The sequence below is a fragment of the Sus scrofa genome, chromosome 13 (assembly GCF_054392235.1).
Source record: "Sus scrofa isolate SSC_HxYL_T2T_F1_AM1 chromosome 13, Sscrofa_HxYL_maternal_Yorkshire_Landrace_v2.0, whole genome shotgun sequence".
In the NCBI taxonomy this organism is placed as follows: Eukaryota; Metazoa; Chordata; class Mammalia; order Artiodactyla; family Suidae; genus Sus; species Sus scrofa.
In genome coordinates this window covers 65,458,173-65,480,745 of record NC_139395.1, presented here as the reverse complement: position 1 = coordinate 65,480,745, position 22,573 = coordinate 65,458,173, and the positions used below count along the sequence as shown (strand labels likewise).

At 40.3% G+C, this 22,573-nt stretch overlaps 1 protein-coding gene across 29 annotated transcripts in view; it reads left to right on the top strand.

Moving 5' to 3' along the window:
* FRMD4B (FERM domain containing 4B) overlaps positions 1-22,573 on the top strand; it is a 376,886-nt gene that overhangs the window by 334,038 nt on the left and 20,275 nt on the right. For 26 of the 29 annotated variants that reach the window (XM_084988974.1, XM_084988966.1, XM_084988964.1 and 23 more), the window contains 6 exons: positions 2,155-2,241; positions 18,632-18,708; positions 19,973-20,111; positions 20,739-20,880; positions 21,705-21,838; positions 21,939-22,058. In XM_084988974.1, coding sequence (XP_084845100.1) covers positions 2,155-2,241; positions 18,632-18,708; positions 19,973-20,111; positions 20,739-20,880; positions 21,705-21,838; positions 21,939-22,058 — 699 coding nt within the window. Of the gene's footprint in view, positions 1-2,154; positions 2,242-16,579; positions 17,005-18,631; positions 18,709-19,972; positions 20,112-20,738; positions 20,881-21,704; positions 21,839-21,938; positions 22,059-22,573 lie in introns of those variants that run through there. The other 3 variants (XM_084988983.1, XM_084988982.1, XM_084988981.1) reach the window with 1 other exon arrangement.

Sequence of the window (22,573 nt, the reverse complement as noted above, 5' to 3'; positions counted from 1 at the left end):
ATCCACAAAGGGAACTCCAGTAAAGGTAAATACTTTTATGTGATGAAGCTTTCATCATGCCTATGTTATGAGAGTTAGTGAACGACACCAACTTTGTAGAATCACCTGTATCGTTGTGCATATACATGCACACTATCTCTAGAAATTTCAGCATTTAGAATAGGATTGATTTTCTTTAAAAAAAAAATAAAGATTATGTCTTGTCATTTTTAGCAAATTATAAAGCATATAATTTTTGCAAACTACTGCTGTGGTTATTAGCCCTAAGATATTCAGGTCATTCTTTTTTGGCACAACTATTCTTTTAGCTACTTTTGCTGATTTTTCTTTTTTCCAATTGTGTATCTCTCTATTGCTGCTAGATATTCATTTGACAGTGCCTTTGTATGAGAATCATGCAGTCTTCAATATCATTTCAGCAACTCCATAAGATCCTCAAGTTTTTATAGGACTTGCAATACCAATTTTTTTTTTTTTTTTTTTTTTTTTGGCCATGCCCATGGCATGCAGAAGTTCCCAGGCCAGACATTGAACCCGTGCCATAACAGTGATCCTTGCCACAGCAGTGACAATGCCAGGTCCTTAACTGCTAGGCCACCAGGGAACTCCTTGCAATACTAATTTTCAGTTGATATGTTTTATATTTGTGTAGTATTTTCAGATGTTTATACATAGGGAGAGATTGACTAAGAAATATTTTGACATAGTAAAGGATAAAGCAATTTTTTAAGAAGGCAGTCTTATTTGAAAGAAGAATAGGAGTTCCCATTGTGGCTAAGTGGTTAGCGAATCAGACTAGGAACCATGAGGTTCCAGGTTCAAACCCTGGCCTTGCTCAATGGGTTAAGGATCCCGAGTTGCTGTGAGCTGTGGTGTAGGTCGCAGATGCGGCTCGGATCCTGCGTTGCTGTGGCCCTGGTGTAGGCTGGCGGCTACAGCTCTGATTAGACCCCCTAGCCTGGGAACCTCCATATGCTGTGGGAGTGGCCCAAGAAAAAAGGCAAAAAGATGAAAAAAAAAAAAAAAGAAGAAGAAGAATTTTATACTTGATTGATCTTGAGTGACTTTTTCAAGTTCCAACAATGTTTTGTTTTGTTTTCTTTTGTCTTTTTATCTTTTCTAGGGCCGAACCCAGGGCATGCGGAGGTTCCCAGGCTAGGGGTCTAATCAGAGCTGTAGCCGCCGGCCTACACCAGAGCCACAGCAACACGGGATCCAAGCCTCATCTGCAACCTACACCACAGCTCACAACAACGCTGGATCCTCAACCCACTGAGCGAGGCCAACAATTGGGCTTACAACCTCGTGGTTCCTAGTTGGATTCATTAACCACTGACCTACAATGGGAAATCCAAATTCTGACAATGTTTGCAGCTCAAAATGGTAGAGAATTGGATAATAAATACCTGCATAATGAGGACACCTTGTACTAAGAAAATGTACTGATTCCACTTCAATTCCTCCTAGTTCTTAGTTTGTTTGCACGTGGGTACATGTTTAAATCCATTTTTCTTCCCCTATGTCACTATATCCCTTTCTTTGGCAAGACCTAAAAGATGAATTTATGAAAAAAAAAAACCCTCCCCTCCCCATGTGTACTTCAAAGTCATTATCCAAGATCCTGTCTTTGAATCATAAAGTTCTCCAAAAGAGTTTTGTTGTATTCTCATGTACATTGTTAAGTATATTATAAACATTAGGATTTGGAACCACTTTCCTCATCTTTGTGATTCCTTGGAAACGTCCCTGACCTTTAAAGCTAGTTACTAATCAAAAGAACAAAGAGCTTTTTTCCTTTTTTCTTTCTTCTTCTTCTTTTTTAAATGGATAACCGGTTTTGTACTCCGGATTAATTCCTGGTTGAATTGCTTACATTTTATTTCTTCTCTCCAACTTAAACAGTTTAATCAAAACAGTAATGTTTCTTTCTTTTTGATGGTATTAATAGTATTGTTTGTTTTCTTATAGATCTTTTTGAAAAAAACTCTAAGAAAGCATTTTAATAAGAAGTTAGGATTTTAAATAGTATTGTTTACCGAGACAAAATTATTTTGACTTGTTGATACATGTTAAAAAATGAAATTGGTAGATATTACTGCTTCTCTAGAAGACTTAGCAATTAGGTCTTGGTTCTCATGCTTTCCCATCTTCCAGGATAAACAAGGGCTACCTTGGTGGCTTGGAATCAGCTATAAAGGAATTGGCCAGTATGATTTACAAGATAAAGTGAAACCTCGAAAAGTAAGTATGAGTCATTTCAGACACTTATGAGAACATTGAACTGTTCTAGATCTGAAAACATCACTTTAAAGAGCACCAAACAATCTTGGGTAAAGAACTTCTGATTAGTTATAGGTTTAGAGAAGACTCAAGTTAAATGTAAAATACTTTTTGGGAGGGGGGGCTGCATTTGCAATATGTGGAAGTTCCCGGGCTAGGGATCAAACCTGTGCCATAGCAGCAATCCAAGCCACAGTAGTGGCAACACCAGATCCCTAACCCAATGCACCACAAGGAAACTCTGTAAAATATTTTTTTATCACTTATTCATGCACCATGCACACAGCAGTTCCGCATCTGATTATTTATCCTAAGGAAATAAAATTATGCACAAAGATTTAACTACAAGGATATTGATTATAACATAGTTTAGAAGCACATACAATTTGTTTTCTATTTTAAGTTAGTATGAACATGATGATGCCATGTGTTTAATAAATTTTATATGTATATATAAAATATATACATACATACATATGCATACATATACGTATTTACATTGGTTGGATAGACAAATGGGTGGATTATAAAGACGTAAGCCAAAATTTTGGGTGCTGGTTACCTCGCAATGGTTTGGTTATAAGTAATCTTTCTGCCACTGCTGCTGTTTTTGCTTATCTTTGTTTCACAATTTTCTACATTCAACATTTCTACTTTTTGTCAAGGAAAGTAAGTTATTTGCTGTTGATTAAAGGGTCACACTATCAGGTTTGGATTTTCCAGAGCTACTAAGTTACATTCTCTGCAGTTTGATTATGAGGTTGTTCCTCTGGGCCAAGCAGAAATGTACAATATATTTTTGCCTCTATAAGAATTGATGAGTCCCTGTAGATAACCATCTAGCTGCCCTGGCCTACTCAGTACTGTAATGACATAAAAGCTTAACGCCTCTTGGTTGGTTTTGCCACCCTTGCTGCACTCTGTTGCCATCCCTGGGAGTCACAGCAGTGAAACAATGGTCTATAATGACAGACTGTGGTCAGGCTGCCTGCCCTATCACACCCCGACATCACTTAAATAGCTCCTGTCACTCCTGTATGTCTCTGGCTTTAATGGGTACTAGAAAAACAGCCCCATCTTTCATAAAGTCAGGCCTTGGTCACAGTACCACATGTTGTTGATCTTCTTTTTTTTATTTATTATTATTAAAGTATGGGAGCTCCTGTGGCGATGCAGCAGAAATTAATCTGACTAATATCCATGAGGACTCAGGCTCAATCCCTGGCCTTGCTCAGTGGGTCAGGTATTCGGCGTTGCCCTGAACTGTGGTGTAGGTCACAAATGTGGCTCAGCTCCTACGTTGCTATGACTGTGGTGTAGGCTGGCAGCTGTAGCTCTGATTCGACCCCTAGTTTGGGAACTTCCATATGCCAAGGGTGTGGCCCTAAAAAGCGATAAATAAATAAATAAATAAATAAATAAGTGTAGTTGACTTACAGTGTTGTGGCAATTTCTGCTCTATAGCAGAGTAACCCAGTCATACATATATATGTATTCTTTTGTTGTATTATTTTCCATCATGGTCTTTCCCAGGAGATTGGATATAGTTCCCTGTGCTCTACAGTAGAACCCCATTGCTTATCCATTCTAAATGAAATAGTTTGCATCTACCAACCCCAAACTCCCAGTCCATCCCACTCCCTCCCCACCCGCTCTTGATCTTCTAAGTGTCCTTTAAGCTTCAACCAGCACTTACAACCTTCCTCTGAGTTTAGAGAATAAGTAAAGCTACCCTTTTCTCTGCATTTTATGGTCGTAAAACTGGCACAGAAAACGTGAAACAGTGTCATCCAGGGCAAACCACAGCCCCTTTTGAATGCCCATCCTGGACTCTGTAATTTTAGCACAGTGACCCAGATCACTTGAAGTAAGGAATACTTAACTTCCAGGAAGAATATGAGTAATATTGGTTGTATTTGAAAATTTGTTTCTAAGATCAAATTTCTAATAATGTCAGAAATGAGGGACATAGCAATTTTTTCCTTTGCTTTTTTTTAGTGCTGCACATGCAGCATATGGAAGTTCCCAGGCTGGGGGTAGAATCAGAGCTGAAGTTATGGGCCATAGCAATGCCAGATCCAAGGCATGTCTGTAGCCTACACCACAGCTCACAGCAATGCCGAATCCCCAACCCACTGAGTGAGGCCAGGCATCAAAACTGCCTCCTTGGAGTTCCCGTCGTGGCTCAGTGGTTAACGAATCCGACTAGGAACCATGAGGTTGCAGGTTCAATCCCTGGCTTTGCTCAGTGGGTTAAGGATCCCCAGTTGCCATGAGCTGTGGTGTAGGTTGCAGATGCAACTTGGATCCCGAGTTGCTGTGGCTCTGGCGTAGGCCTGTGGCTACAGCTCCAATTAGACCCCTAGCCTGGGAACCTCCATATGCCACGTAGTGGCCCTAAAAAAGTCAAAAAGACAAAACAAAACAAAACAAAACAAACCGCTTCCTCATGGATACTAGTTGGGTTAATTTATGCTGTGCTGCAATGGGAACTCCCTCAAATATTTTTCAAAATCATTTTTATTTCCAGTTATATCTTTAATTTTTTACCAAAAGTTTTAAATATTCATTGTAAAAGAACCTACCCCCTAAAAAAAGCAAATGCTATGGAAACATGTCAATTGAGACAGGAAGTCCTTCAGTCCCCACCCCACTCCTGTGATAATCACTGTCCAGGGAATGATCCTTGTTCATTTAGGCTTTGTCACTGTATATAGTAAGCTTTTCCAAAGAGAAAGAAATCTTACTATGTATACTGTTCCATATAATGTCATATTTTTCCAAGTCACTTATGAGACAGATCTCTCTTTCCTTTTTAAAGCTGTCTAGTATTCCATGATTTAGAAATACATAATTTTTAACCACTTCTCTTTTTAAAAATTTTTAACTAAATTATAGTTGATTTACAATGTTGTGTCAATTTCTGCTACACAGCAGAGTGACCCAGTCACATATATATAAATATATAACATATTTTTCTCTCATATTATCTTCCATCATGTTCTATCACAAGAAATTGGATATAGTTCCCTGTGCTATGCAGTAGGACCTGTTTGCTTGTCCATCCTAGTTTGCACCTACTAACCTCAATAATAATAATAATAGTTTGCATCTACTAACCCCAAGATCCCAGTCAACCCCACCCTTTCCCCCTCCCCCTTGGCAACCACAAGTCTGTTCTCCATGTCTGTGAGTCTGTTTTTGTGCTGTAGGTAGGTTCAATTGTGCCACACTTTAGATTCCAGATGTAAGTGATATCATATGTTATTTGTCTTTCTCTTTCAGACTTACTTCACTTAGTATGAGAATCTCTAGGTACATCCATGTTGTTGCAAATTGCATTATTTTGTTCTTTTTGTGGCTGATTAGTATTCCATTGTGTATATATACTACATCTTCTTAATCCAATCATCTGCGATGGACATTGAGATTGTTTCCATGTCTTTAACCACTTCTCTCTTGATAGACAATTGGGTTGTTTCCATTACAAGGAGGATTGCTCAGAGCATGATTAATTTCGGCCAAGACAAATAACTAGCCCCTAGTTTATCTATTTTATAAAATCAAATTATTGCCTTTCATGTTTTCTTCAGGTAGATGTTATTTCTGTGATTTTTTTTTTTTTTTTGGTAATTTATTTTTCCCTTGAATTTTACTTTAAGAATAACATTTCTTAAAATTGGTTTTTCTGAATCTTGCATGTAACATATAACTTAAATCGACTCACTAGTAATTTCTTAGTGAATGTGGCTTGATAAAATTGAGATTCTCACAGACTCTGAATACATCTACTAAAAGCAACTGGGCTTTCTTCCAAAATATTGGTGAATCAGAATCTGCACAGTAAATATTGCTGTTAATTTCTCTCAGTTGCTCATGACTCACAGGCTTTGCTTAACATTCACAGTTTCATAGAAATTGGTAAATACCGTCTGACACCGATAATAATCAGTTTTGCTTGTTCATTTCAGAGTCTAGACAAGGGTCAGAAGCCACTTCCTTTTTTCACTTTGCAGAGTTTTGCTATTTCCAAGATGTGTCCTTCAGTTTGAAAAGGGCCATAAACAGACCATCTGGTGTCATCACTCTTTTACTTTCTCTTTCTTGATTATTTTAGCAGGTGTCCACTCTGTACCATTGTTTAACTCCTCCTTACTTCTTCTGTTAGACCTGACAATGAATTTTGTTTCTGTATCTCTGTTTCCATGTCCAGACAACTTAAGGGTTTCATTAGCAGGAGGATGTTCTAAAGTCCTTGTCTTGGTTCACTTGGCCCAAATGAAGGAATACATAATTTAAAGAACTGTGACTGCTGACATATAAAAGGAGGCTCATGCTTCAGCTGTTTGCATGGACCTTGCTCCAGAAAGTTACCAGTAGCCAGGCAGTAATGAAGGTCATATTGGCAAACTGGAATGAAACAAAGGCTGGAATGGGAAGCCGTGTAGATACTCAGCCTCTTCAAGCCACATGCCTGCTGTGTTCTAATTATGGTGATTAAAAACAGGCCAGAAGGAGGAAGATTTGCCAATAATAAGATGTCAAAAGACTGTTTTGAGAAAGGGTTGGTCCAAGATCTACAAGCTGAGGCCTTCTGTCCTTTCCACATAATATCTATTAGCTATAGCTACTGAATGTTGAGGACTGTGTGTGTTCTACCTCTCAGAATACCCAGCACAGGCTCTTCATGTATATTGCCTGTAAGGCTTTTGCCAGTCGGGGGTGGGGGTGGGGGGGAGTCTGGGGGGAGTCAATTTGTTTGCAATCTGTAATATGATGACACAGGGCAAGGGCTTGGGAAGCAATTCATATCCTATTTCTGATGTCCATTTGCTCTGTGACCCAGGGGCATATTGCTTAATCTCTCCTTAAATTCAGTGTCCTCATCTGCACAGTGGGAATGCCACCAGCTGCACAGGGTTGTTATAAGAATTAAATGAGATTATACCATTGTGCCTGATACATGGTCATCACTCCAGAACTGGTAGTCACTCATCGGTAGTGAGGGAGAGAGACAATAAAGAAGGGTATGGGAAGTATCCTTAGATTACTGGTTAGGGAATGGCCCCGAATTGCTACAAACTGGAGCCCCGGTATACCACCTAAATCCACGTTCCCCTTTTTTCTTTTCAGAGGCTGGTAAGCATTCTGCTCCTCCCAATTCATTAACCCAAATGCCCTAAGTCATGATGCAAATTAAGTGAGCATTTTTAAACTCTGAGTTACAGTCCACAAAAATTCAAGGTAGTAAAAATTCAAATCACAAGCAGTTTTTAATCCTCCATTTGTATGGGAAATGTGTCATTGCAAACTCTTATGGAATGTGAAAACACAACAGAATTTAACTTCAAATAGTAGGACTTTAGACTTAAAAATGAGGAAGCAGAGTTCCCATTGTGGTTCAGCAGAAACGAACCTGACTAGTATCCAGGATGCAGGTTCGATCCCTGGCCCCACTCAGTAGGTTAAGGGTCCAGCGTTGCCCTGAGCTTTGCTGTAGGTCGAAGACATGGCTCCTATACCGAGTTGCTGTGGCCGTGACATAGTCCAGCAGCTACAGCTCTGATTCGACCCCTAGCCTGGGAACTCCCATCTGCCACAGGTGAGACCTCCAAAAAATAAAAAAAAATTAAGAAAATGAGGAAGCTTTACTTAAAAAAATGCAAACTTATATTTCTTCTAGGTTTTTATTGTTCACTCAGTATTTCAAGGAAAAATATCTGTTCTTCACAAAGAAGTCAACAATGGATCTGTAGCTGAGCAAAATATTAGTGTATGTCATGACTGATTTGTACCCCTCTGGCAAGTTATTTCACCTGGGAAAAACCAGAACCTGTCAGAGATAGAAGGAATAAAAATGGCATACTAGTCAAGGTGTTATGGGTTGACCATAGTAGGATAAAATACCTTTCAAGATTAGTATCATTCTGCTTTATAACTTGCTAAAAAAAGTCTTGTGATACACATCATTACTCCAAGGCATTTCAGGGTGGGGAAAAGTTTGTTAGCCAGGCAGTTAACTGATTTTTAAAAAATTATTGGAATTCCCAAAAGCCTAGAGCCAGATGAATTAAGTAACCAGCACAAAAGTCTTCCTGTTTCTGTGTCATAAAAGTACAGGATTCATTTCATTTAAACTCAGTGACTTGCTTATTTCTCTGAGCACAGCCATCCTGAACCTTCCTAAAGCCCCCTTGCTTTCCCCACCACTATTGCACCACCGTGGACTGCAATCAGGATTCTCCTTCTGGTACTGCTTACATTCAAGATGAGGTAATTTGGGGAGGGAGAAGAGACAGCCCTCCAGTTGCACTTTCTACATCAATACAAAATGAAGTGTGGTATGCAGGGGGAAAAATGAATCACAGAATGTCCACGGGAGACCAGTTCATCCTGTTTGCAAAGTGTATAATTAAGTTCCAGCCACACCAGTAATCAATTTGATTGTTCAAACCTTCTACATAGTCAATGGGAGGAGAACTCAAACCCCTTAGCCTGGATTTTAAATAAGAACCAGTCCTGCCCTCTACTTACCAGTTGACTGACTTGGAGCTGTCACTCAACCTTTTGGGCCTTTATTTTCTCAGCGCTCAAATTCGAAGAATTCTGTCTACTCTCTCTCACAGATAATTATGGAGCCCCAGTGAGTGAGTGATTTCTTTCGCTGACTACCTACTTTTCTCTTCACACCGTGGTCTAATGTATAGAAAGTTTACTAGCCAGCATAGGTATTTGTCCTTTCCTCCGTAGTTAATCACAACTAGAATTTTAAGCAGTTCTTCTAAAGCCAGGAACTCTCAGAGAATTGGTTGGGCATTGGTGATTCTCTGTTTCCATCTCACCACTGGTAGGCAGATGCAAAGAAGCAAAGGCAAAGCATTCTTTTTTTTTTTTTTTTTTTTTTTTTGTCTTTCTGCTATTTCTTTGGGCCGCTCCTGCGGCATATGGAGGTTCCCAGGCTAGGAGTCCAATCGGAGCTGTAGCCCCCGGCCTACACCACAGCTCCCAGCAACGCCGGATCGTTAACCCACTGAGCAAGGGCAGGGACCGAACCCACAACCTCATGGTTCCTAGTTGGATTCGTTAACCACTGCGCCACGACGGGAACTCCCAAAGCATTCTTATTATTCATAAAGTCACCAAGTCTAATTGCAAAGGAGGCTGGGAAGTATATCCTCAAGATGGGTGGTCATGGAAAGCTGTTCACTCAAAGTGTTCTGTTACTTAAAGGAAGAAGGAAAAAATAGATCCTGTGCATGATAAGTAGTTTCTGTCACCCTCTGTTTGTTTCCTTCAAAGCCTTTCAAGGGGATGGTTAATGAGGAACAAATAAGTAAGCAAAGAATGAAGACATAATTAGAAATTGTCAGTAGTCCCTGATGGAAACAAATTAGAGGGACAGTAATGGGACAGCTGAGGACGTTCAGTGGGATCAAGGAAGACCTCTGAGAAAGTGATATTTAAGCTGACACCTGAAGGGTGAGAAGGAGCCAGAATTGCAAAGAATGGATTGGCAAGTTCTAGATGGAGAACAGTGTATACTTATGGGCAGGAGATGGGCACGTTACAAAAACTGAGATAGCATTACAACCAGAGCTTAAAGAGTAAGCATGCTCTGGAGTTTCACTTGTGGCACAGTGGGTTAAGGACTCAGTGTTGCTACAACTGTGGCATAGGTCGAAGCTGCAGTTCAGATTTAGTCCCTGGCCCAGGAACTTCCATATATACCATTGGTGCGCACGCGCGCGCACACACACACACACACACACACACACACACACACACACACAGAGTAAGCTTATTCCCTGCAGAAACTGAAGGAGATGGTTGAAGCAAAGGAAATGGCCACTAGACAGGCAAAGTCATTAGATTTATTTAATCTATTGCTTTGTGTTTCTAGGCATTTACCAAATGGCTGCATTGTTGTTAGTACACATAGAAAAATGGAAGCTCACTCTTTAGTAGAATCGACTAGTCCAAATGCAGAGAGAACAGTTAGTACATAAAGCATTGTAAAAATTTTTTCTATGATGGGGTATAAACTAAAGTTTTCTTTAATCAATACTTAAGACCAATGATTGGTTTGGCTTTTATTTATCCTTCAGAAACAAATTTTGAACAAAATGCAAGGTACCCTTTTTTATATCTCCCCCAACAAATTTTTTGAGCCCATTGTGTGTACAAGGGCCCTGAGCAGATACTTATATTCTTTATCTGATTTAAAGAAAGAGCCAAATCTCTGCCATCCAGGACCTGACAGTCCATCTGGAAAGAGAACATTAGAGTCAGTATTAGAGATTTTTATTGAAAATATTTAATAAGCAGATGAGGCACTAGCCTGTGGGAAGGGATGTCAGCTGTAAACACCCAGAAGAACCACGTAGGTGTCTCTGAGCCCTGGTCAGCCTTCGTTGTTCCAGACACAGTGAGGGCTCTAAGGCAAGGAATCAGAAGTCATCAGATCAGCCCTTCGAGGCTAGAGACTTCCACAGAGGAAATTTACATGAGATGACATCCTCTTAGATGGTCAGATTTTCATAGTATGCATTTTCTGACACCCAGAACATCTTCGTCCAAACATTTCCAAAAATGTTCCACTCATTGAGACCTGATACTCTATGTGTGGAAGATTATGACATCATATCTGAAAAAGGAGTTTTCACTCCCTGAGTGTGTACCATTGGGTATATTGTGAAATTTTAGTTCGGCACACCAAGCACTGTGAACGTGGCCTCTTGTTGTCTGATGGGTTGTTCTAAGTCCCGCTGGGAGGTAGTATTTGCATTTGGAAAACAATCCAAACAACCATTTGTTCCTGAAGGCCTCACCTTGTTGAGAAAAAGAGAACTCCAAAATTCATTATTTTATAGGATAATTTTTATCTTCTTCATCAGTACACTCCAGGTACCATAGCATAGTTGCATCACCAAAAATTATCCTCTGAGTCAGATTTCTCAGTCTCTACTCTATCAATGTTTTGGGCCAGATCATTCTGTCCTGACATGGTCTGATATTCGACAATCTCCCGGGCCTCTAACCACAAGATGCTAGTAGCTCCTCGCCTCCGGTGAGATAACCACAAATAGCTCCAGACATGGCCACATGTTCCGGTAGTTGTGGGTATGAGTTGAGAAGTGAAGCAGAATAATCAGTGGTTGAGAACCAGTAGTCTAAGTTAAAATTTGACAGACTCACAGTCCTTTTTTTGCAAAAGACTGCCGTAATTGCTGCTGTTTTTTCCTAGGAGGTAGAGCTGGGAACTACTCCTTTTTTTCCCCCTTTCCTTTTTAATTTATTATTATTATTATTATTATTTTATGGCCATACCTGTGGCATATGGAGGTTCCCAGGCTAGGGGACTAATCAGAGTAACAGCTTATGCCACAGCCACAGCAATGCAGGGTCCGAGCCTGCAGTCTACACCACAGCGCACTACAATGCCAGATCCTTAACCCACTGAGCAAGGCCAAGGATCGATCCTGCAACCTCGTGGTTCCTAGTCAGATTCATTTCCACTGGGGTCACAACGGGAACTCCTCCCTTTTCCTTTTATTAGATAACATCATGAATCTCCGTAGAAGATTCTCCCCAGATGAGAAAGGCAGGATAGTGTGCTATACTTAGGCACTGAGGGGTTTGGATCCATGATTGTGCTCAGGCGTGGATCCCAAATCTGTACCTTTAGCTTTGTGACCTTGGCCAGTTTACTTAAACCTCTCTGAGCCTTAGCTTTATCTTCCGTGAAATGGGGCTAAGTAGCACTTCCCCATAAGGTTGTTGGAAGACTTGTTCAGAGTCACATAAATATGTGATGGGTTGAAGGATGGCTGGCTGGATAGAAGGGAGGTCAATTTGGCTGTCTCAAAGCTCATAATCCTGCAAAATTCTAATTTTCTGGTACTCCAGAGGGCAAAACAGAGCTGCTAGCTGAATCATGGATACTGATAGTATATTTATCATGTGTAACTTTTTTGAAATGAAAAAAAAAAAAGACTGACTCAAAAATATGGTAATTTATGGGAGTTCCCGTCGTGGCGCAGTGGTTAACGAATCTGACTAGGAACCATGAGGTTGCGGGTTCGATCCTTGCCCTTGCTCAGTGGGTTAAGGATCTGGCATTGCCATGAGCTGAGGTGTGGGTTGCAGATGCAGCTCGGATCCCACATTGCTGTGGCTCTGACATAGGCCGGTAGCTGCGGCTCCGATTGGACCCCTAGCTTGGGAACCTCCATATGCCACAGGAAGCGGCCCTAGAAAAGGCAAAAAGACAAAAAAAAAAAAAAAAAAAAAAATGGTGATTTTGTTTTGCTTCGCATTATAGCAGGGAATCACCCTATGTGAGTCATTATTTGATGTACAGTCATATACTACAGCTGGGACTATCCTAAATTTAGTCATTTCCAGGTGAATTTGCAGTTAAATGATTAACCTGTATTATAAGTGCTATTTTAAAAAAAACCAACCAAGCTTTTAATGACGTCTTTCCTGTCCTCACCTCATGTGAAACTTTCGGGTGCTCTCTACAAGATTCAAAAAGACAGTTGGATGCGTTCTGTCTGAGACTTTTCCTCATCTCTCATTACCCCAAATATGCCCCTTGCTGGTGGCAGGTGAACATTTCTCAGAATTTGTGTACATGCTGTGGCAAGTCTCTTTTTTTCTGAGTATTCCACACAGGTGGGAGCTTGCTAGCTTGCTGCCATGCGTTTCCCAGCAGATGTGCCTTTGACCCATCTGTCTGCCCCTCCTCTGTGACCTCTGTGATACTAGAGCAGAAAATAGATTTCCTACCTAGAGGGTTTATCAGGAAACTACCAATGAAATAAACAGAGATAGAGCAGTTTTTACAGAGGGCAAAGCTCGTAGAATTGGAAACCTGAGAGTCACGGATGTGTCATCAGGGTAACTTGGCCCTTTCTCATCAGTGGAAAGACAGATGTGGGATCCAGACAGCCATTTCTAGTTCTCTTTCTGCTGTTAAGTGGCTCTCCTCCATCTTTAGAAAAGATAGGCACTTCTCCATCTTCAGAAGAGATAATAAGAGAATTGGACTCAGAGTCCTTCATGACAGATCTGACTAGCTTTATCACTTACTGAGCATAGATTCTGAGCCAGGCACTGGGCTAAGTGCTTTGTAAACATAATCTCACTAAACCCTTCCAACAACCCTCTGAGAAAGGCTTTGTTGGTCCCATTTCACAGATGAGGAAACTGAGACCTAGGAAAGTTAAGCAGCTTGCCAAATAAAACAGATGTGTTGAAATCAGGATGGAAATGTCCAATGGGGTCCAGTTAGTAGGTAAGCACCATGAGGCAGGGGACCTGTCCATTATTTGCCAACTACATCAGGACCTCTCACGAAGAAGGTGGACAAGAAGTATTTGCTAACTGAAGAGGAATGATGAAAAGACTCCAAGAGCTACTTAAATATGTGACATTTGGTTTCCTAAAAGTCCCTCTTCTTTTCCTTATAGTCCTTTTTTCTAAAGTTTGGCAGTGGCCTTGGATTTTTAGGAACCAGTGTGATTGTAGGATAGGCATGGGAAGGAGGTGATTTCTTGTATTTAAGTCTGTAATAGTGGGTGGGGTCTAAATATTGATTATAGGTTTCAACAAAGTGGCTTAACTATTCAAGCCATGCATCTCATTAAATAGAGTGTAATAACATGGCTCTTATTCTAACTTTACATCAAAGGATAAAGGGACTAGATTCTGATTATGGTATTTTATACAAGTTGGCTTTTAAGATAGATTTTGATTCCACTTTGATTTTGTCAGTTTTTAAATTTTTGATACTAAAAAAAACTTTGATCAAAGTATAGTTTTTTGTTGTTGTTGTTGTTTTTGCTTTTTAGGTCTGTATCCAAGACACACGGAAGTTCCCAGGCTAGGGGTCGAATCAGAGCTGCACTGCCAGCCTACACCACAGCCACAGCATCGAAGGATCCAAGCCCAGTCTTCACTTACACCCCAGCTCATGACAGCTCCGGAACCCACATCCTCATGGATATTAGTCAGATTCATTTCTGCTGGCCACAGTGGGAACTCCTGAAATATAGTTGACTTACAATGTCACACTTTTCTTAAGACAAGTTGATTTGTAACCTAAAGATACATTTTCTTCCTGTCGTAGTATTTTTATTATCTTTTTGTTACTATCACTGTTCAGATTGCTCCTCTTTGACTTTTTTATCTGTTTATTTATTTTGCAATCTCAAACTTAATCCCAGCTGTTGTTTCATCGGTTGCTATCTACTTCCTTCTTTTGATGCTAAAAGGCACAATTAATCATTCTAGATGAGCATAGAGTAGAAAGAAGTCTGGAAGACCTACCTAATTCATAGTTTTATTGTCACCAGGCAAGTATTTCCTTTTGTCACAAACACTGTGAATTATAAACACAATTTCAAACTCATTGCTACTAGTGAGTGCCACATAAACAACAATAGATATCAATTAATAATTGTTATTATGCTTATTTAATGATCACTTTGGATCACAGTTTCATACTCTTAACTGTTTGCAGGCAAAGCTCCACCCCACCCCACCCCCCAACTAAATCTCCAACAATGGGAATGGGCCTGGGCAAAAATTTTTTCTGTTTTAATATGAAAGTTACAAATGTTGTTTATAGAAACACATGCATATAATACAATATATATAATAGTTTTGTTCTGTCCTATAAGACATCGTACCCTATAATAGTCCTACTCTCTATTATGGGCACCTGTTTTCTCCAAACAATGGAAAATAGAAAGCCTCCTCTTCTCCTTCTACCTTCCTCTGAACTTTGATCTTTCCTCTTAAGTGGTTTCTTGTAGCTGTTCTTCTTTCAGGAGGTTTAGAGTATTCCTTATATATGTCAGGCCATTTCTCTAAATAGATGCCCCCAAGAAGTCAGATCAGCCTGATGGATATTTCTTTGACAATTTCCTCTTATCTGTCCATTGGTCCAAAATCTCAAGCAATTTTGCTGTGGGGGGTGGAGGGGGGGTGTTACTTACCCGAATGAAAACTGGTTAGTTACCTGCTGTGTGCCAGGCACTGTCCTAGGCAGATTGCATGAAGAAAAGAATCCACTTCATCTCCTCTCCATTGCTAGCTTCAGAGCCTCATCCTGGCTCTCTGAGAACAAGAACTCCAATATCAGAGTTCCCCGACATGGTGCAGCAGAAACAAATCCGACTAGGAACCATGAGGTTGCGGGTACGATCCCTGGCCTCGCTCAGTGTGCTAAGGCTCCAACGTTGCCGTGAGCTGTGGTGTAGGTCAAAGATGCAGCTCACATCCTGTGTGCTATGACTGTGGCGTAGGCTTGGTAGCTGTAGCTCCAATTCTACCCTTAGCCTGGGAACCTCTGTGGGTGCGGCCCTAAAAAGCAAAAAAAAAGAACTCCAAGATCATTGAGAAGCACAGTAGAAGGATGATTTTAGAAATTTAAAAAAAGAAAGACTACCTGCCAACTAGTTCCAGTGCCACTGCAATTGTGTTTTCCTATCAACTTCATACCTTGATAATAATCACAGTAGTGACAGATTTCTAAAATAGAAGCTCCCCAAATGGTTAGGAAGTGGAAATCTCACTCTAGTATGGTAGACCAACCTTTGTACATTTTATATAAACTTCCATTACTTTAAATAGACAGGAATACCAAGAATCTGATAAGACCCACATAACCACTTAAATTGTCAATTACTGTAGGTTGTCATATTTACTTATTTTTATTAAATCAAACATGACTGGTAATGTTGAGGTTTTCTGTGCCACTTAACCCCTCATCCATTCTACCTTCCCCACCCTAGCGGCAACCGCTGTCACAAATTAAGTTTGTGCGAACACTGTTGACTTTTATTCTATTACAGGAACATACGTGATACCACATTTTGCAAATTTTTAAGCTTTCGAGTGGGGCAAGGGCTTTGCCTTTCAGACTTCAAAAACTCAGTCTCATTCCCATAACTTTGTGTGCAAACTCAGTTGCCATTTAATTACTTCAGACTCTTTAAATGAACTGAAACCCTTCATCTTTTAAGTAGGGTTCTTGCTCACAGGAAGCCCCGTCTCGGCTCTCCGTGCAGGGCCAGGCTAAATGGAGGCAAAAGCGCTAGTATTTCACGTTTGTAAGTGATAAGAGGGGGAGGTGGTGGCTTTCAGAGATCAGGTTGCAAGTCCAGCCCTGGTTTTTCTGTGTGTGGGAATGGACGCAAAGGAAAACACAGCTGAGCTGCATTGTGGCTCTTCCTGTAGAACCTGTTCGTGGGCCAGGGTGAGTAAACCCGGAGACACGTCTCCCTCACCCAGCCTCTGGTGAAATTTGTCCCTGGATTCAAAGCAGCTTACTTCCCAGGAAACACCATCCAAATCCAGTCTGTACCCCCAGTTGAAAACGGTATCTATCTCCTGGGAAAATCGGCTAAAGACAACTCGGATGTCCTCTCCCTGATGGCGAGAAAGGAGTGGAACCCGGGAGGTGTCTCTCAGTAGAGTTGCTGATGTCAGTAGCGTGTCAGCCGTGGGAGGCTCGGTTTGTGAAACTGAGTTACACCTAAGTGTCTTAGGAAACTCTGTTCAGAACTCACCGGAGCTGCCAGCCAGGAGGGGGGAGGGGAAACGGGGGGAGGGGAAACGGGCCTCGGAGTTTTCCTTCCTACTTCTGTCCCATTTTTGGATCCTCGGGATTAAAAGAAATGAAAGCCTCAAACCTATGGACATCTGAGGAAATCGGTATGTAGCTTGAAGCTCTTGCTAATTCCTCTTTCTACCTGAGTAAGGATTATAGTGACAGACTCTGTAGTTCAGCCTGTGAAGGGCTGTGTGCTTCGTGGGTGCTGGTGTATTTTACTCTGTTTGGGGTGAGAGTCCAGTGTGAACACTTTTGTCTCCAATCTGCTTATGTATAGGAATCTTCAGCTCATGCTATTCCTTTCTTTTTATTTGATTTTTAAAATTTTCTGTTAGAGTATAGTTCATTTACAGTGTTGTATTAGTTTCAGGTATACAGTAAAGTGATTCAATTACACATATACATACATCTGTTCTTTTTCAGATTCTTTTCCCATATAGGTTGTCACAGAATACTGAGTAGAGTTTCCTGTGCTATATAGTAGGATCTTGTTGGTTATCTCTGTTATGTATAGTGGTGTGTGTATATTCATCCCAGGCTCCTAATTTATCCTTCCCCCCATCTTTCCCCTTTGGTAACCATAAATTTGTTGTCAGTCTGTGAGTCTGTTTCCTTTTGTAAACTAGTTCATTTGTATCATTTTCTTAGATTCTACACGTAAGTGATATCTTATGATATCCTGCTGTTCCTTTACTTGAGTTTACATGTTGATGAAAAGTCTTAGTTCTTGTACCTGAGAAAATAGTTTTGCTGATCATGCATTGCAGAGAAATTGTTAGCCCACTGAAGTGCTCTTTGAAGATTCTTTTAACGTAATTTAAAAATCTAGCCAAAGTCCAGTAATGGAATGAAATTGTTATTCTGGTCTTTCCCCAGTCATCAAGACTGGGATGGAGAAGAATTTAACTCTGAAGTCACAGTTGAAAGGATGAGCTGGGGTTCAGGCTCACCTAAGACTTGGGAGTGAACCCAGAAAACACAGTGGGGCCACGCTCAGTTCTGTGAATGAGCTAGCTACTTTTTACAAGTTACTTAAGTTTCAAGCACCCATTGCTAGTAATATCTTTCTCCCAACCAACTGGCAAATAACACCCAGGGCAGCGTTAGAATGTCACTGTGGGAATGTAGAAGTGGGTTCTCCTTACAAAAAGTAGAGGCTCTAGCTCAGGGTCCAGGAGGGCAGCTCCAGCGTTCACTCCCACCCTCCCCAGCCTCCAATTCCGGGCAGGAGGTTTCTGTTGCTTTTAGGGGAACACTTATAGGCGGGGAAACAGAGAATCACCCCTCTGGGGTTCCGTTTTACTTTCACTTTGCTTGCTTTTGAAATTTTATCTGTGGTCTTATGGAAACATCTCTTTGGTTATCTTTCCATTTAAATATGAAATCAACATCTTTGATCAGAAGGCATGTGCTTACTGGAATCTACCATTTCCTTACTCTTTTATTTAGTTGAGTCAGAGGAAAAGTAATATGCATGGTCCCCACAGTTGCCTGCTTTTATTGTTCAAGGAAGATTGATGAGGTGAAGGTGACTGTCAGAAGAAGGAATAAAATAGTTTCAGGTTGTAGTTGATTCACTTAAAAAGATTGCATTCCGTATTCCTGCCTCGTCTTAGTGCTTAATTCTTAATCTTAATTCTTGATTTTTTTTAAAGTATTAAGCTGATTTCTAGATTTAGTAAAAGTTAACTAAAGCTGGGTGGCATTTCTCTTTTTGTCATCGCTTAGTTATTCCAATGGAAACAGCTGGAGAACTTATATTTCCGTGAGAAGAAGTTTGCTGTGGAAGTTCATGATCCTCGGAGGTGAGAATCACAGCCTTTTCTGTCTGTGGGTTGGGTGATTATACAAATAAGCTGCTGTGAACATTCGTGTGCAGATGTTTTCATTTCTCTCAGGTTTATAGCTAAGAGTGGAATTGCTTGGCCACATGGTAACTCTTTCTTTAATCTTTTGAGGAGCTGCCAGACTGTTTTCCAAAGTGGCTATACCATTTTTCATTCCCACTAGCAGTATACATGAATTGAAGTGAGGATTGGTATAGGCTCTTCAAGTTCCTCAGAGGAATTCCTTATCAGCCCTCAGTGCTTGCTTTTCAGATAAGTTTATGGATATTTAGAGCTTAAAAGGATGGAGGAAACAGCTGTGACAAAAAGATGACCGGAAGAGATAAGGCAAATTCCTACAAAGAACATTGGTGTCCTTCTTGCTCTCCTGCCCCCCCACACCGTGTCTGGCTTTCCCCCATCTTTCTCTCTTGCTCTCTCCTCCTCTGAATGTCTCTCCTCTTTTTATCTGATGCATAAGCAGCAGTACTCTGAACCAGTTGTGGACCTGTGTATTTTCAGACAGTGTTTTTATGTTCACCCTCTGGTGACGCCAGAGCCAGACAGCTCTACCTAGATCTGAGATGCTCTTTTACCTTGAGGAAGTTGCCGATGCTATATAGGTCCTGGTTGCTTCAGCTTTAAAATATTATCACATCTGGAGTTCCCATCATGGCTCAGTGGAAACGAATCTGACTAGCATCCATGAGGACACAGGTTCAATCCCTGGCCTTGCTCAGTGGGTTAAAGATCCGGCATTGCCGTGAGCTGTGGTGTAGTTACAGATGCGGCTTAGATCCCTTGTTGCTGTGGCTGTGGCGTAGGCTGGCAGCTGTAGATTTGATTCAACCCCTAGCCTGGGAACCTCCATATGCTGGGGGTGCCTCCCTAAAAAGACCACAAAAAAGTTAATACATCTATTACTGAGGTCCTGTGAGAATCTCATGTCCTCTGGTTTTTAACAGAATGTTTTTAGTACAGCCTCTAATTTGGCTAATTCTCACCCGATTTTGAGTGTGTATGTATGTGGTTTTTAATATGCTGCTTTTACGGAAAGATATTACCTAGGTGTGATTGGTTTTCTCAGAAAAGGAGAAAATTGGAGGTTTGGCCCCTGACAGCCAAAGAGCCTGGCATCAGAAAATCAGTTAAGAAGAGGCTTTGTAACAACCAATGCTCTGGTACATTTTATGTTGTGCTGAGCCAGAGACAAATACTTTGAGTGTTTTCCTTAATCCTTCAGGATTTCAGTATCTAGAAGAACTTTTGGGCAAAGTGGCCTCTTTGTGCAAACGTGGTATGCGAACTCTTCTCTCATCAAGTCCATCTGGGTAATGGCAATTAGTCAGCATCAGTTTTACCTGGACCGGAAGCAAAGCAAAGTAAGTAACCAGAAGCGCTTCTGAAAGGACAAAAAGTCCTGTCACTGATTTGCTTTCTGTTCAGAAGATAAGTTTTCTTAGAAATGATGCAAGCACATGGGTTTTTGTTCTTTGATGGGTTTTTTTTGTTTTCTTATTAAAGTATAGTTGATTTACAATGTTGTGTCTATTTCTGCTGTACAACAAAGTGGCCCAGTCACACATATGTGTATACACTTTTTTTCTCATATTTTTTAAACTTTAATACCAATTTTTTAAATTACAGTATAGTCACTTTATAATGTTTGAACTACCATTTGTTTTAATTTTTCTTACATTTAAAAGATGGGCAACATATATGCAGATTCGAAAGTTGTCAGATTTGCCAACATTTTGGCATGCATGTATGTGTACACTGATTACATTTGAAAGTTAATGATTGAAATATACTATGAGAGAGAATCATGCATTACTAAAACATTTTACCTGCAAAGTTGAGGTCTTTTTTTTTTTTCTGAAAATATATTACTTTAGTGTGTAAAACTTCTAAGTAGTCCTGTGTTGACATTTTTAATACACAGCAACTGTATTGTTTCATTAATTTGAAATAGGTTTAATTGAGTGAATTCCATTTCAATATTGTATTAGGCAAAAATCCCTTCAGCCAGAAGTTTAGACGACATTGCAATGGATTTGACGGAGACAGGAGCACCACGGGTCTCCAAACCGGTGACACTAGAGGCAAAAAGTCAGTTCATCATGGCAAGCAATGGCAGTTTAATCTCCTCAGGTAATATTTTTGGATTAGAGAATGTGCAAGGGATCTTTATCTTATTTCACTTTTTTTTTAAACCTGGTTTAAATTTATCTTTTAACCCATTATTTTGGGAATAAATAAGCAGATGAAAATCTACAGGATACAGCAGGTTTGAATAAAATTTAAAAACTAACCTTTAAAGGAGCATGACGAAAGTTAAAATGATAAAGTTTGATTATATAAGTAACACTTGAAGTGCTTCTTTCTCCAATATGTAGCTTTTGATACAGGAACTTATCTACTTCATTTAATATAAATTGAACCATGACTACAACCTTTGGGCCCCACCTCACCCCTAAAGTGATTGCTGCTCCAAGCCCTTCCTCTGTAGAAATTCTGGGATCTCTTATCACGAAGGATATGTAATTTCACTAAAAATAATTTCTCATCTAAATCCCATTGTCAACTTGTGATTCTAAAGCACAGAACATTCCTTCATCTTGCCTGCTTTCTAAAAGAACATTTGGAACAACTATCTCAAAGAAAATCTTACCTTCTCTCCTGCTCAGAAAAATGAATTTTTTCCTTGGGTGTGGCTGAAACATTGATAAGCATGTTATCATTGCTTCTAAAATGACTGAGCCAGTGCAAACGGCATATATTATTACCAGACTCTGTTTGATGCCCAGAGCATGAGAACATGTTCTCCAGTTTCCTTTGATTATGTTCAGAAACAAGGAGAAAAGAAATAAACTATTATTAAATAGCAGGTTTGGCTTAAAACTCCTTTGTCCTTTAAAAAGGAAGGAAACATGCCTTGTATAACCCTTCCCTGCCCTCCCTCTCATCTCCCTCAGGTTCTCAAGACTCAGAAGTTAGTGAGGAGCAAAAGAGAGAGAAAATCCTTGAACTCAAGAAGAAGGAAAAACTATTGCAAGAAAAACTCCTGAAGAAAGTTGAAGAGCTTAAGAAGATCTGTTTGCGGGAGGCTGTGAGTGTCTTCTCCTTTGGTGGGAGAGCACTTCAAATTGTGTTTGACAATTCTGGCCAGGGTCACCCTCTGCTCCTCTCATATCTGTCCTGTTTTACAGGAGCTCACAGGCAAAATCCCCAAGGAGTATCCACTGAATGTAGGTGAGAAACCTCCTCAGGTCAGAAGGCGTGTGGGTACCGCGTTCAAGTTAGATGACAACTTGCTGCCAAGTGAAGAGGTATGAGCACCAGCTCTGAGAATTTCTATCAACAGTAAGACAGAAAAGCTGGCTGTGGGATGTGGCCAACTTGTTCCTTTGGTTTTTGAGTTGCTGCTGTACCATTTTTATCTCACCCCTTACAAAGGATCATGGAGACCAAGTTGAATTCTTGCTTTCATGCACAGTCCAATTAAAATTGAGTTATTTCTCACATCTTTATGCCCCCAAACAGAGCATTAAATGAACCCTAAATGTTGATACACTGAGACGCATTATTATAAGAATTAAGAATTCCAGCATGAGAGTCTCCCACTTAAAGCCAAGTAGCTTTTGGCAAATAGTTAGTCTTCTCTGAAGTCTCATTCCTTGACTCTCAGTTTCCTCATCTATAAAATAGGAGTAATGAATGTTTTCCAACTGAGGTATGCAAGGAGTATTCGATGAGATAACACATGTACAGCACTTGGGTATAATAAAATTGAAAGATTGGCTAGCCAATATTTGAGGGTACTTGGTCATTTGCATGTCATCAG